Consider the following 17,673-nt stretch of genomic DNA (forward strand, 5'->3'; position numbering starts at 1 on the left):
GGTTTTATTTTCTGATTTGAACTACTAGACACTCTCCTGCAAATTCAAAAGGAAGATGGCACATGCAAGGAGTATCCTTTGGAAGCTGCCCTTGAGGCCACCAAAACTACTTTGATTCAAGTTAGTACAAAACTCTTATTGGTAGATCATTTTGATTCCACTCTCATACATACCATGTGTATTATTAATTAGTTGATATTGATGTTGTACAATTGGCATGATTATTGTGTAGGAATTCCATGTTGTTCTGATCAAGAGTTGGGATTGATATTGAAGCTAAGAGACATGATGATTGGTTGGATACATGAAGGGTTTTAGAGCTTCTTCAGACAGCTAAATGATGAGTTACTGAAACAAGAAGGTGCCCCTTTATAGCAATGTAGTATTAGGTTATATAGTTAGGGAAAACCTCTTAATAACAATGTACAATAAGATATCTTTAATATTAATGTATTACATTTTTTTGACATGATGTTATTGGATGAAATTGAATGTCTTGGGATTTATGTGTTTTTATATTTTTGTATTATGAGTAAAAGAGTATCGTAAAGGCACGTCGTATATGCATATCGTAATGGTTGCTGATGTTTATGACACGCAAATGCGTGTCATCTTCATTTATGACAAGGGATTTAATCATACGCAATGCGTATCCTAAAGGCGCGTCGTAAGGTTATGACACGCAAATGTGTGTCGTCTTCATTTATGACAGAGCCTTCCTTGATACACATTGCGTGTCGTAAATACGTGTCGTAAATGTGCATCGTAAATGCACGTCGTAAATAGACGACGCGCAAAAGCGTGTTGTCTCTCGTTATGACATGGCCTTCCTTGACACGTATTTGCGCGTTGTCTGAGCGTTTTACGACACGCATTGCACGTCGTAAAAGGTTGTTTTTCTAGTAGTGAAATGACATGCAAAGTCCTTTTTAAAGTATATAAATGCGAGAAGTGTTTTGGTTATGGGAATAATATTGTTGGTGAAGATATGTGAAGACTAGAAATCAGGAAACAACGCGAAGAGTTCAAGTGTTTTTGTATTGTGAGGATTAGAGTACACCAACCAACGTTTTATAACCTTGAGTGTTTCGTGATGTTTTTTAGAACAGACATGGAAAGCATGGCCACCTGTTCTCCATACCTTTTCGTATTATCCAGTAAATAGCTAGTACATTGTTTCACCATGAATAGATGGCGTGAGTTAGTATTCAAAAGTGTGTCTAAGCTTCATTTCTTCCTTGTAGTCAGTTTATATGAGATACAAAGCCTCCTTATCTCCATTTATGCTTTTGTTGTTCTTCATTTACTAACTTAGTGTTTGCATCCAAACCTAGTTACAATTCAACAAGGCTTCTTATATATTGCTAATATTTATTTAGTTATGTTGATGTTATGTTTCCGCTATGAGTTGTTCTTATAATTCCACACTTATTTATTTTTTAGCTAACCTAAAGATCCATGAGATTAACTGTAGTTCCGCATCATAATCTCCATGACTAAGTTCTTCTCTCAATACTTCCTCATTGTCGTTCTAATCTCAACCACTAGAGATTCACAGATAAATATGTTACTTTCTTGTTAAATGAGTAAGAGATACACCTTATCTTTGGTTTCTAGATTTCGTTGCAAGTTTGAGGAAGAGTGAATATATATATATATATATATATATATATATATATATATAGAGAGAGAGAGAGAGAGAGAGAGAAGGGAGAGATAGATCGAATGGAAGATGTTAACATTTGGTTGCGAAACGGAAAGCTTATAAAGGCTCTCCTTAATTTTTATTGATCATAAAGCAATCCAATTTAAGTTATAACATAATTATCTATTAGATAACTAGGTGTAAGACTCATGTATCACATGAGTTTATTTAAAAACAAATTAATATAAAATTCAAAATATTTGAAAAGTTTGAATTTATAAGAAAGTGAGAAAAATATTGAATTATAAAAATTAAAATGTTTTTTTTCTCTTTTAAATTTAAACAAATAATTTAAATAAATAAATAAAGGAAATTAATGAAACTTTAATTTAGTAATTTTGAAATTAGAAGTAAAGTCCATTTATGAAATTGATATGCATTTATTATTAGATTTAAATAATATTTGACATTTAATAAAATAGAAAAACCATAAAATAGCATGTGGAATAAAAATTAATTTAAAATAACCATAAAATTACATGTGTCAAATTGAATAAGAGTATGACAAGTGGCAAAAAAACATTCATTTATTAGAGTAGAATAGATAATTATGTGGTGTTTAATTAAATTCGACCAATTGAAAATCTAGTCCATTGCTTTAATAGTTTCTTATTAAACTACCAAACTATTAATAAATAAGAAACTATCTCATATTTATTATTCTCTTTATTTTAGATTGCAGATTATGTGCAATGCAATATACATATGTATTATTAGTAATATAACTAACTTATTTTGTAAGTCGACATTTCTCTAACAATAAGATATATATATATATATATATATATATATATATATATATATATATATATATATATATATATATATATCATCGATAACTTTATTGATTAAATTATGTTTGTATAGTACACCACAGGATATTACTTGCATATATAATATAGATTCAAACAATGCAAATGTTATTATAATTTAATATGCGTTTTATGATGTTCTATAATTTATTATTATAGATGTTGCATTTGAATTTATAGTAGATTATTTTCCACCACCACCACCACCACCGTCGCCTCCTCTTCCTCCACCATCACCTCCTCCTCCTCCGCCTCCACCATCAGATCCGCCTCCCCCTCCTCCACCACCTAAACCTACATCTTGGTTGTTAGGCATTCCATTAGAAGACACTTGAGTGTTAGGATATTGACTGGAATATTGTTGATTGGTATTAGTTTCAGTGCTAAGTGCAACATTGTAAATTGAATTAGTTGACGTTTTTCTTATATTAATTTATTTGATCGCAACTCCATTCGTCGATTGACTATCATCATCCATATTTATTGTTATACTTCCTTTTAACATTGCTTCCCCTTTACCTTGGCCCTTTCCTCGCAACTTATTGAGGACCTCATCTTTAATGTAATCTCTAACATGCCCTACTCCATGCATTTCATCACGAACACGACACGATAAACTTGTTTTTAAATCACAACCACTCTTAATAATGTCCTCACTATATTCTAGGATTTTCTTCTCTTCTCCAACAAGCTTTTTACCACAAACAATGTCACTTGTGAAAATCAAAAACGATACAATAACAACCTTTAAAAGCTTAAGATACACTATGTAGCTTTTCTTAATATTCCACTCGTGACTTGAAACTTTTTATCATGACTTCTATATATATGGATTTATGTATGTAGTTATTAAATATGGTAGTTAAGATGTAATTATGTTGAAAACTATACATTAGTACCATTATTTTATATATTGTACAACTTGTTTGAGTTGACATAAGTAACAATGTTATATTTGTTTATATTTTATTAAATAATTTTAAATTATTTCATTTTAATTTACCTTTATACATACCTAGTATATCGTAATTGTATCATTTTGTGTCTCTTCAAAAAGCAAATATATGATTACAATTGCACTTAAATGTAATGACAAATAAAGAAAACCTATTTTACTATTTAAATAACTTAGTAATCAATTTACTAGTATGAAGTATTTCAACCTAAAGATCTTTATGTTATTTTGTAAAGAATACAACTATTTAAGTTCTAATGAGATTAATGTGTACATCAATCTTCTTCCCAACTTTTTTTCTAATTTACACTGAAAGAGACTTCTCAATTACACATTTATGTCTCATTTTATCTTTCATATAGAATACATAAATAACAAATTCACAAAATATGTATAATTATTTTTATGGAAAAAGAGTGTTTCAATTTACATTGCTAAACCATATAAAAACATATTTAAACAAAATTTACAAATCCCATCCTAATTTACTATAAAAACAATTGAAAATTAGAAGATTTGGAAAACAAGTTAATTTTTTTTTCTAGAACTTACTACCATATGGATCAAAATGACTAATTCAAACTAACTTGGATAGAAAAATTCTTTAGTTTTATAAATAAATAGTATAGTATACAATGTTACAAAGCCTATATAATAGAAAAATATATTATATTTTAAATTCGTACATTTTTTTTATATTTGTGATTATCATATTAAAAAACTATGTAACCTTTTCGGATATTTCAGTCCCACAACTAAGATAATTTTGTTTTAATTCGTGAATCCAATGTAAAATGAATAATTTACCTTTAGAGTATCTTTAATGCCATATATTTTTATAGTGTATTATTAGTTGGTCTTTTAAATGACCACTTAACACTATCTGAGCAAACAATTTTTTGTTTTTTTGTTTGTTCTTTTGTTTGACCACTCAATATATATTTGAGTGGTTAATATAATATCATAAGTTGTACATTTAACCCATTCCACTTTAAACATATTTCATTTTATAACTATTTTATAATATTTTCAATATTTTTGTTGTATTTTTATGACTAAAACATAATAATTTGTCATATTTTAGATATATAAATAAATCCTTGATATAGTTGTATTTTATATATTCATATTAAGAAATGATTTGTGTTTAAAAAATGATTAATTAAATTAGATGTTCTATAAAACATTTTATGTAGATGAGGGTAAAATAGGTAAATTTATAGAAAAACTATTAAAATAAGGTTAACCATTGGTGAAGTCAGTTATTTAGAGGTAAAATAATGAGGTGACAATAACTTTAAGTTATAACATGGGTTAACCATTGGATTTGCTCTTATACTTAATTTACTTCGTAAGCCACCCTGCTCAAAATTTTCTTTTCGTCCTCATCTACAGTGCATAACACCAAGCCATACGCATGCTTTCCCCCGATCTTGTACCATTAACACTTCAAACCTAGTGCATGGCGTAATGTTTTGTATCTAAAAATGTTTTTTAAAAATTGTATACATTAGGATTCATAGAGCTTTATAAAGATCATTGGGGTCTAACTTTTTATGTTAAAACTAGTAAATATTCTACACAGTGGCTGAGTCTAGAGCATGAAATAATGTGGTTCCCCAATTAAGTGAATCCGATAAAAATAAAATAATCAATAATAATCGTTTCGTGTCAGTGATATGTGCATATTATTCATGTATTTGGTACATATTTCTAATACTTTTAGCTACAATTATGTTTATTTTGGGACATAAGGTAGTTATTATGCTTGAAATCTGTTTTTTAGTAACAAAGATGTAACAACCCGAAGTTGTCCATTGCCAAAACCCGTTCCGCCCGTAAAACCCGCCTATAGCGATTCGTTCCTATTCCGTTTTTGGGCTAAGTTGTTTAAACTTATAAGTTTATTTTAATCTCATGAGTGTTCAAATCCTTTAGAAACTCATAAAAATGGCCCAAAATCATTAATTTGAAAATTTCTAAATTCTATCCCGTCGGATTACGATAACTTAATCGGGTGCGACCAAAAGCCCCGTTTAATGTCGGTATCAGGTAGAATTCCACCGTGTCCAAATCTTGGAAACTATTTAAAGGGGATTAAGCTTCCATTTGAAGCTTTTGCTCTCTCTCTACTCTTTCTCTAACCTCTCTCCTCAAATCAACTCTAAGGGTCCAAAATCATCAAATTAAGGCTTCTAATCATCAAGGTATCTTCCCTAACTCCTAGTATATCATCCTTAGCATTCAAATTCGAGTTCAAATCATGAATTAGGACCTTTTTCATGTGTTTACGGCCTTGGAACATGCTTGGGCCGGAAAAACATATAAAGGGGGTATTTATGCCTTAAAACCCCTCCAAAACACCATTGAGACTTAGATATGGCTTGTAGAATTATGGAATTGGACTTAGAACACCTTGAACCTAATTTTTAGAGAGTAAACATGAGTTTACTGCCTAAGAACATTCTTGGGCCGTAAACTCCATATCATGGAGAGTAAACTCATTTTAAAGTGTTAAAATGCCATTTAAACACACCAATAGCCTTGGAATAAATTCTAGAATCAACCATAAACGAATTAGAAGCCTTAAACTCAATGAAAACCCCTCCCTTAGGATTTCACGGCCGTAAACCCCCCAAGGATGGGTTCCTGGTCCATAAACTCCTATAACATAGTCAAATGATGCCCTAAATTCCATCCAAGGCCTGTAAAATGAGTTCAAATCGCATATGATTGTCCTAACACCCCCAAAACACATAAGGAATGGGTATGGGGGAGTTTACGGCCATAAACTCCTAGTTTACTGACGTAAACTCCATTAAATGGTCCATAAGTGAGTAAAATCCATTCCTATGCCCTAGATTTGATCCTAGCTAACTTTCCCAAGTCATATAAGGCCATTTAGCACCATAAAACCCTCACCCATGAGTTCACGACCGTGAACTCATGTGGAGTTGGTCTTAGGGCCGAAAACTCCATAAGGAGTTTACTCTCAAAGAGTAAACACTTTATCCAAGCCATATACGTCCGTAGATGTCACCCGGGTCACTCCAAACACTTGATTGGAAGTGTTTTCGCGTCTTGGAGTGTATTATCATATCTAATTAGTGTTTTAAAGTCTAATTAGATATGTTTGTATATCATTTCATATTACATAGGAACCTCGCGCGTTATCAAGCCCATAATCGACACTTAGCATCCAATCCGACACGTTTCTCGACCGGTGAGTTCATACCCCTATCCTTTTTCAAATGTTTTTCAAATGTTTTCAGGGGGGAATACAAGCAAAAGTACAAGGAAATATTATACTGAAACTTATTGTTTTCAGTTTAAATGTCTATATTCTGTATGTTTTTAACATCGAAAACTGTGTTAAATTAAATAGTTCGAATTACGAAGTTAGCTTTCAGATTAATCATAGATTTCTTGATAAAGTGTTACAATCTAAATTATATTTCATAATCTACGAATAATTCATACTAAAAATACAATTAGGAACAGAACGAATACGAAAGTACAACTAGGAACAGAACGAATACGAAAAGTACAACTAGGAACAGAATGAATACGGAAGTATAACTAGGAATAGAACGAATAGGAATACTAAAGTAATAATGCGAAGATAATAATAGGAATACGAATACGAATGCGAATACGAATACGAATACGAATAGGATTAGGAATAGGACTAGGAATACGAATACGAATGCGAATACGAATACGAATACGAATACGACTACAAATACGAATAGGATTAGGATTAGGAGTAGGAATACGAATACGAATGCGATTACGAATACGAATAGGACTACAAATATAAATACGAATACAAATATAAAATACGAATATGAATATGATTAAGAATAAGAATACGAATATAAAGGCACGCATCTAGGTACATTCAAGTGTAACACAATTAGGATATCAGAATATCTAGCTAATATAACAAGTATGATAGACAATCAAACATTACAATTGGGATTCAATAACTAAACTTACTTTTAGGAAAATATAGAATTTTCCTGGGATAACAATTGTTCATAACCAGAATTGTGTAATAAAACAGTTAATCAAACTTTACATATAAGAGAATATAGGATTTTCTTGGATAACAATCTTTTCGGAAAACCAAAGGGAAATTGTACATTTTCAGAAAACAAACATCTTATAAACTCACCAACTTTATGCTGATTTTCAAACTGCTTGTATTCTCAGGTCCATTTTAGACAGGTACCTAGCGATCCTTTTTGGAGAAGACGGAGCGTACAGAAGACTCGTCTCTACTTTTGTCTCTCTCTCTCTCTCTCTCTATATATATATATATATATATATATATACATATGTATCATCATTTGTAACACTTTACTTTTGAGAAGATGTAAATTCTAATATGTAATGTAATGGTTGTTTACTTGCTTACTATGTGCATTGGATTTGATACTCAACGAGGAGTCCACCCCCGAAATGTTTCCGCCTTCGGTTTTCGGGATGTGGCAGATTGGTATCAGAGCCCTTGTTTATAGTGAACTGAGTATACCAAACCTTACATGGTATAAGACTATAAACATTAAAGGGCCTAAGTGCTCTGAACTAAAAGTATCCTTCAAAATATAAGTATTTTCAAAAGTATATAAGTATACCGAACCGTCAAGATCCGTAACTACAAGTAGAACAAAACATAAGTAAATGGGTGTTGTGTACTGCGGTTAAACCTGGGCAGTTATGTAGTCGTGTCTAGGATCAATATAGCCTGGCCAACTATATTTATTCGAGACACGACCAACATGTGCTTGGGAATGACTGTGGTGTTCAACATGCCTAAAACTTACCCTAATACCCCTAACAACGAGCCGTCGTCACAGCGAATCAAGAAATACTATGGGAGTATTTCTCGAGCCAAATCCGTTATAGAGATCCTTAGCCCAGCGTTGCTCCTCAATCATTCCTTTAGCGATAATTTATCTGTTTTGATAATTCATTCCTGCTTTATCGCTTAATAGAATTCTATATCCGTCATAATGAGATATCCCTTGTATCATATCTATTAATTCAATTCGGAGGACTTATCACCCTCTCTTTCCTGATCTTATTAGATCAAGATGCCTCCAAGAAAGAGACCCAACTCAAAGACCAACAACCCTTCTGCTTGCAATCCTTTTCAATTCTAGACCTGAAAGATAAACTGTTACCTATTCATTCGAACCTCTTCATAAACATAGTCCTCAATTAGTAACCAAAACGTCCACCATCAAGGTAGCCAACAATGAGAAAGATGGCGTGTTACATTCTGAAACGCGTATCCCAAGGTACATAGAATTTTTCGAAAATCCTCGTTAGGATTGATTCCGTAGCCTACAAACTCCAACTACTCTCAGAACTTAGCAGCATCCATCCGGTATTCCACGTCTCTGTCCTTAAGGAGTGTCTACTCGATGAAACCCTAGAAATTCCTTCGATAAGACCGAAATCAATGAAAGTCTGAACCCCATGGTAGAACCAATCAAAACCATAGATCGAAAGACCAAACGTATGAAACAAATTCATATCCCAACAGTGAAGATTCGCCGGAAAGCCACACTAAAACTCGAATTCACTTGAGAGCGCAAAAATCCAATAAAGTAGAAGTATCCGTATTTCTTTTCGAATCCATACATTGTATCTAGAGTTTGAATTTCGGGACGAAATTCCCTCTAACAGGGGGATAATGTAACAACCCGAAGTTGTCCATTGCCAAAACCCGTTCCGCCCGTAAAACCCGTCTATAGCGATTCGTTCCTATTCCGTTTTTGGGCTAAGTTGTTTAAACTTATAAGTTTATTTTAATCTCATGAGTGTTCAAATCCCTTAGAAACTCATAGAAATGGCCCAAAATCATTAATTTGAAAATTTCTAAATTCTATCCCGTCGGATTACGATAACTTAATCGGGTGCGACCAAAAGCCCCGTTTAATGTCGGTATCGGGTAGAATTCCACCGTGTCCAAATCTTGGAAACTATTTAAAGGGGATTAAGCTTCCATTTGAAGCTTTTGCTCTCTCTCTCTCTACTCTTTCTCTAACCTCTCTCCTCAAATCAACTCTAAGGGTCCAAAATCATCAAATTAAGGCTTCTAATCATCAAGGTATCTTCCCTAACTCCTATTATATCATCCTTAGCATTCAAATTCGAGTTCAAATCATGAATTAGGACCTTGTTCATGTGTTTACGGCCCTGGAACATGCTTGGTCCGTAAACACATATAAAGGGGGTATTTATGCCTTAAAACCCCTCCAAAACACCATTGAGACTTAGATATGGATTGTAGAATTATGGAATTGGACTTAGAACACCTTGAAACTAATTTTTAGAGAGTAAACATGAGTTTACTGCCCAAGAACATGCTTGGGCCATAAACTCCATATCATGGAGAGTAAACTCATTTTAAAGTGTTAAAATGCCATTTAAACACACCAATAGCCTTGGAATAAATTCTAGAATCAACCATAAACGAATTAGAAGCCTTAAACTCAATGAAAACCCCTCCCTTAGGAGTTCATGGCCGTAAACCCCCTAAGGATGGGTTCCTGGGCCGTAAACTCCTATAACATAGTCAAATGATGCCCAAAATTCCATCCAAAGCTTGTAAAATGAGTTCAAATCGCATATGATTGTCCTAGCACCCCCAAAACACATAAGGAATGGGTATGGGGGAGTTTACGACCGTAAACGCCTAGTTTATTGCCGTAAACTCCATTAAATGGTCCATAAGTGAGTAAAATACATTCCTATGCCCTAGATTTGATCCTAGCTAATTTTCCCAAGTCATATAAGGCCATTTAGCACCATAAAACCCTCACCCATGAGTTCACGGCCGTGAACTCATGTGGAGTTGGTCTTAGGGCCGAAAACTCCATAAGGAGTTTACTCTCAAAGAGTAAACACTTTATCCAAGCCATATACGTCCGTAGATGTCACCCGGGTCACTTCAAACACTTGATTTGAAGTGTTTTCGCGTCTTGGAGTGTATAATCATATCTAATTAGTGATTTAAAGTCTAATTAGATACGCTTTTATATCATTTCATATTACATAGGAACCTCGCGCTTTATCAAGACCAGAATCGACACTTAGCATCCAATCCGACACGTTTCTCGACCGGTGAGTTCATACCCCTATCCTTTTTCAAATGTTTTTCAAATGTTTTCAGGGGGAATACAAGCAAAAGTACAAGGAAATATTGTACTGAAACTTATTGTTTTCAGTTTAAATGTCTATATTCTATATGTTTTTAATATCGAAAACTGTGTTAAATTAAATAGTTCGAATTACGAAGTTAGCTTTCAGACTAATCATAGATTTTTTGATAAAGTGTTACAATCTAAATTATATTTCATAATCTACGAATAATTCATACTAAAAATACAATTAGGAACAGAACGAATACGAAAGTACAACTAGGAACAGAACGAATACGAAAAGTACAACTAGGAACAGAATGAATACGGAAGTATAACTAGGAATAGAACGAATAGGAATACTAAAGTAATAATGCGAAGATAATAATAGAAATACGAATACGAATGCGAATACGAATACGAATGCGAATACGAATACGAATACGAATAGGATTAGGAATAGGACTAGGAATACGAATACGAATACGAATACGAATACGACTACGAATACGAATAGGATTAGGATTAGGAGTAGGAATACGAATACGAATGCGATTACGAATACGAATAGGACTACAAATATAAATACGAATACAAATATAAAATACGAATATGAATATGATTAAGAATAAGAATACGAATATAAAGGCATGCATCTAGGTACATTCAAGTGTAACATAATTAAGATATCAGAATATCTAGCTAATATAACAAGTATGATAGACAATCAAACATTACAATTGGGATTCAATAACTAAACTTACTTTTAGGAAAATATAGGATTTTCTTGGGATAACAATTGTTCATAACCAGAATTGTGTAATAAAACAGTTAATCAAACTTTACATATAAGAAAATATAGGATTTTCTTGGATAACAATCTTTTCGAAAAACCAAAGGGAACTTGTACATTTTCAGAAAACAAACATCTTATGAACTCACCAGCTTTATGCTGATTTTCAAACTGCTTGTATTCTCAGGTCCATTTTAGACAGGTACCCAGCGATCCTTTTTGGAGAAGACGGAGCGTACAGAAGACTCGTCTCTACTTTTGTCTCTCTCTCTCTCTCTCTCTATATATATATATATATATATATATATATATATATATATATATATATCATCACTTGTAATACTTTACTTTTAACAGATGTAAATTCTAATATGTAATGTAATGGTTGTTTACTTGCTTACTATGTGCATTGGATTTGATAGTCAACGAGGAGTCCGCCCCGGAAATGTTTCCGCCTTTGGTTTTCGGGGTGTGACAAAAGACATACTCGTCGGTTTTTCGGTTTTTAAACCCATATAGGTTCGGTTTTTGCATGGTTCGGTTTTTCGGTTTTCCGGGTTGGGTTTATGGGTTTTCGGTTTTAAACCGTGGGTTTATGAGCTCCTTTTTTTTCTAGTTTTTGGGTTTAGACCTAGTGAAAATATATTGCGATAAATAGTATTGTATCTACTTTAAATATACTAAAATAAAGAGTTCGCATTCTAGTATTCTATAAGCATAAAAGAGTTCAAAAGATAAAAGTTTAACACCATTAACAGTTTGTTAAAAATAAAAAAGTACGAAAGGGAAAAAGTCTAAAGTCTAAAACTAGAAGTTTTAGTTGAAATAGCAAAAAACTTTAACACGACTTGATTTTTATAATCATCCATTAATCTCCGCTAGTTCCTCACCTCCACTTCAATCACCATCTTTCTACAATCAAACAATAAAACTTTTTTTATAATTATATTACACTAATATGATGAAAAAACTCACAATACAAAAGAGTTTAAAACTTGTAGAAAAATAGTCCAAATTAGGTAAAACTTTTGATCTACCTTTAAATAAAACAATGTCAATCCTCATCTAAATCCATACATGAGTCAGTCGTGCTTTGCTCGTTACGTAACTCCTCTACAAAGTACAACCAAAAATAGCAAATAATATTAGCATGAGTTGTAACAATATAAAAGCACAATCATAAAATACATACCAATTTCTATCTTTTCCAGCATATCTTGCATTTCTAGCAAAGCAGTAGGCGACATTGTTATTTACTCAATATCAGTCGGGGAAAACCGTATCCAATCTTGGGTGCAGATCCAAGCTTCTGCAGTCACAACAATTAAATTGCTTCTATATTGATCAATCACCCTACCACCCGTACTAAAGGCGACTCTGATGCAACAGTAGAAATTGGCATTCCTAACACGTGTCTAGCCACTTGTGAAAGTATAGGAAACTTTATTGAATTGACTCTCCACCAAGATAAGACCTCAAACGTTTCTACCCTCTTTTCCATTGCATCTGACAAATATATCTCCACCTCCGTCTTCTTAACCCCACGACCACGTTGTTCCAAAAACTTTGCAAAATCATCTTCCAAATTAACCTCATCGCCACTTTCAAAATAATTAGGCACACACCTAGAAGATGATGAACCCATTGTCTTTTGAGAATGTTCGCTCTCCATTTTACACTTAAAGTGCTCAAACAACCCTTCCAATGTTTTATTCACACGCTCCAAAATCTCTTTTGTTTTGGAAGAATTTGGACCATAAATCTTATTCAAACAATACTCTAGATAACATATTTTGTTGCGGGGATCTAAAACCACATCAACATATAACAAGAAGTTGATGTTATCAATGTTATCCCAATATTTGTCATACTTTTCTTTCATTGAGATAGCCATTCGTTTTTTTTCTCATCTGTACAAGAGCACATCTGTGAAATGCTTGCATGCATTGTCACAAGTTCACCAAAAAACATATTGGCAGTCACATATTTAGACCCAGAAATCTTTTTAGTGACATTGAAAAAAATCCTCAAGTAATCAATAAAATACCTATACAAACAATCCGACAAACATTAAACACAAATAAACCTAATATATATGAAATAAGATATAAAATTAAAATACCTAGCATTCTCCCAATCATGATCATTAGGAGCCCCCACAACCCTATCATTTCTTCTTCTCTTTCTCGTATTGCCATCATAATCCTCATCGACATCAGCTCTACAAAAAACTCTATAACCAGAATCGATAGAATGAAGCCTAATAGTAAAAATGAAAACAATTTAAAATGTTAGTATGTAAAATATAAGAAAAATTAATATAGTGTAACACCTAAAAATTAAATCATTCCCCATAAAATACCTATTAAACGCAGCTTCATACTTTTCTGCCGTCTCCAACATCAAAAATGTAGAATTCCATCGTGTATCAACATCTAGGCTTGGTTTCCTTTTACAATTGATCTTCACTTTCTCAACACAATCCTTGAAATTCGCAGCCCTAGCAGGAGACGACCTCACATACTTTACAACATTTCGAATCTTTGAGATAGATGAGAATTGTTCCTCTAAACCGTCTCTCACCACAAGATTTATGATATGAGCACAACACCGTAGATGCAAATACTTGCAATCCAAGAAAGAATGGGGTCCCTTGAGCATGGCCGCTAAATATCTAATTGCCCCATCATTAGATGAAGCATTATCCACGGTTACTGTAAACACTCTCTCGATACCCCACTTCTCCAAGCAATTGTAAACTAGCTTCCCAATAGTTTCACCCCGGTGATTTGCTATCTGACAAAAGTTGAGAATTTTCTTTCTCAGAACCCACTGATCATCAACCCAATGTACCGTAAGACACATGTAATTAACATTTTGCACAGACGTCCATGTGTCAGTGGTAAGAGACACAGTTTGATTTTTCAAAAGGTCCTTAAGCTTTGATGCCTCTTCTTTGTATAACTTCAAACAATCTCTTGCAACAGTCCACCTCGACGGTATTTTAAACAAGGGTTGCAAATCTCATGAGTATTCTCTAAACCCCTCATCTTCAACTATACTAAATGGTTGGTTATCTTTGATACACATACGCATTAAGGATTTCCTACACTTTTCTTGGCTAAAGCTATGAGATACCAAAGAAGTAGCACCCGATTCCCCTGATTTTTTAAAATTCAACGTGGCTTGTTTTTTCGAATCAGTCTTTTTCTTATAAAGAGGTGAGGTTTTACCTACGTTGTATAAATGATTGGCCATTGAACTCGTACCATTTTGTTTCGAATTTCCTTGCATCATCGTCTTACAATGTGTGCATTTTACTTTGTCTTTTCCCACCACTTTTTTGAAATGTCCCCATACGAAGGATACCTTTCGACCACCGGTACCACCCTTCTTTTCTTCATCATTTTTGTTATCAGCATCAACATCAATAACCGGATTACTTTGCTGGTTAATCCTACTTTCAACTTCATTACCGGTTCCTTGAGTTGCTTCCATCTACAAAACAAAAGACATGCCTACTTAAACTAGTAACACATCAAAACCAAACATACACAAGTCACAAACTAGAATTGTCATTGACATGTTTTTGGAAATCTGATTTTCTGGATTTCCTTTCATGATGTGCATCGTATTTTCTATTTGAGTAATATCATAGTGTTTTGTTTCATACACAATTACGTATCCAAATCAAAAAGTGATCATATTAAACACAAGAAAGAGAAGTTTTTGTCAACCATGTGCCTAAAAACATGATGAGAGTGTTGTTCCTGTAGACCCACATACTTATATATATATATATATATATATATATATATATATATATATATATATATATATATATATATATATATATATATATTCTTTATTCAATACATTATACTAGACTACCAGTAATGTTTTGAAAAGTTCTAAAAAGGTGAAAAAAAACAAAGATCAGTAGGGTTGTAGTTTACACGTTTGGCTAAAGCTCTAAATTTAGTTAACAAATAGCTACCACTTATTAAATTTTATAAGTTATAATGAGGTTAGTCAATTTCAAAATCATCGTCTATACAATGGAAAAAAGAAATTATAAAACATAAGATACAAACTTGATTACTTGACATATTGCTAAATAGTTAATGTCTTAAAGATTAAAGATGATGATGTTACACTAACAAACATAATAACAGAAACATAGTAACTGTCATACATAGTATCAAACATTGTAAGAAACATAAAGAACAATGTATTCTTTATAGAAACTAGTTAATTACCTATTCTTAAGCAGACAGATTGGAGTAGATACCTTTAGTCGGTTGCCTCCAAGATAAAAGATTGAGCGGAAACAGCCAAGGATTTGGGTCAATACATGAGTGGCAAATGGCCGATGCGACTGTGAAGGACGAGAAGAAAAAGAGAACAATATTGACTTTTAGGGATTTAAGTCAATGCATATTAGTCTATTTGATAATAGAATATATATCGTGAGTATTGATTATTGGGTCTTAATATTCAATACCCCGTTAGGCCATTACGTATTTCATTTTTATTATATATTTTAAAATTTCAATATGAAATATTATGTATAATAAATATTAAAAATATATAAAACATAATAATTAATATATATGGCCGTCGGTTCGGTTTTTATGGGCGGTTTTATACGTCAAAACCGAACCAAACCGTTATTTTTCGGTTTTTGTAAAATTCAAACCTAAACTGTCGGTTATTGCATTGGTTTCGGTTTTTCGGTTTCGGTTATGTCGGTTTTTTTTCAGTTTTTCGGTTTTCGGTTCGGTTTTTGCTCGTCCCTAGTAAATCATGACGAATAGTCTTATCGATCTTTTGTGGTAGACTTGACCAATGCATAAGAATGTGTACTCGATCCCTTAGTCCTTCACTTGACTCACATATAAAGGAATTAGTCTTAATTTTCCAAAGATGAAAATTCTCATTCATCATACTATACAACTTGTATGATTCCAAGTTTCTATCCAACTGAAAACTTGGGTGATGAGAATCTTTCCTTAATTGGTAAATTTAGACACTACCACAAATGAAAGAATCAAATTCATATTTCCTTTATTGCTAGAAATATACAAACATCAATTTTCCATAAGTGCCATTGCAAGGACATATAAAATAAAACAAAATTTTATTTATTTATCAAATGCGGAAAAACTTTCCTTACAATGCAACTTTAAATGGAAATTACGCTATTACATATTTCCTTGCAATCTATCATAACTCTCTAAGTAGTAGCTCAAGAATCCGATCTTCGAACCATGCAATTGAAATCCATCTATGCGATCAGATTCAACATACTCTTTCTTTAAGTTCCCTTCCCTTTGATTGATCCTGCCATACATCAAAATGTAATAAGAATCTTCAAATAGGAACTTAAGAGAGTTAGATAGTGGACTTACCTGAAGCAGAGTCAAACTTTTGACTAGATCTTCTCTTAGATCTTTTAGGTAGTTAGGGCAGCTTTGCAACCAATGCCCCTTCCTTTGGCAATAGACATATATAGATCCTTTGGAAATGGTACACTGAACTATCTCAGACTTGCCTTTCTCTTTACCATTTGGTCAACCAAGTTGACTATGGCCGATCCCTTTCCATTGGGAAGAGAAAGCTTTTCTGGATAATCAATGTTACCATTGTCAATGTCCATGGAAGTCTGGGAAGTTGATCTACTAATCAAATTTACTTTACCAGAACTCCAAATCATTGCTGATTCAGCAACACCAAGAAACTAGATAAGATCATTAAGGGTCATGTGATATTCTGTTACATAGTAGTCCCAATGGAACTCACTATGTGACTTCGAAAGTGATTGGACAACCAACTTTCTCAAGACTGTGACACCCAACTCTCCCGACTTGTCAATATGTGACTTGATCTCCAAGATGTGAGCACGCATAGACCTTGCTTGCCATTAGGGCTTGAGTGACCTTGAACTTGTGGGTTTGGGAGAATAATTGGAGGAGGTGGAGGGAGTGAAGGATGATTTTCGGGACATCATATTGATTAGGAAAGCTTGTTCCAAGAGTTTTTGGGAAGATCATAGATGTCTGAACCAGACATCTTTTGGGAGATATTCAAGATAGTTGATTTAAAGTCCTTAATATAACACCTAATATGAAATATTAAGGCTAGGACCCAACACAATATTTTATAACTTGGAAGAGGGATGCCGTAATCTAAGCTATAAAATATTTGAAGGTAGGCGAAGGACGATTCACCAATTTCCACCATGAAAAATGAAA

At 33.0% G+C, this 17,673-nt stretch overlaps 1 protein-coding gene across 1 annotated transcript; it reads right to left on the minus strand.

Annotated features, from left to right (window-relative positions):
- Nucleotides 1–12,767: 12,767 nt before the first annotated feature.
- On the minus strand, nucleotides 12,768–13,313 carry LOC145089339 (zinc finger BED domain-containing protein RICESLEEPER 3-like). The gene has a single exon (XM_079027786.1). The coding sequence runs from the start codon at nucleotides 13,311–13,313 to the stop codon at nucleotides 12,768–12,770; it is 546 nt and encodes a 181-aa protein (XP_078883912.1).
- Nucleotides 13,314–17,673: the final 4,360 nt, after the last annotated feature.

This window comes from Lactuca serriola, chromosome 2, assembly GCF_051521515.1.
Source record: "Lactuca serriola cultivar US96UC23 chromosome 2, Lser_US96UC23_V15, whole genome shotgun sequence".
NCBI lineage: Eukaryota > Viridiplantae > Streptophyta > Magnoliopsida > Asterales > Asteraceae > Lactuca > Lactuca serriola.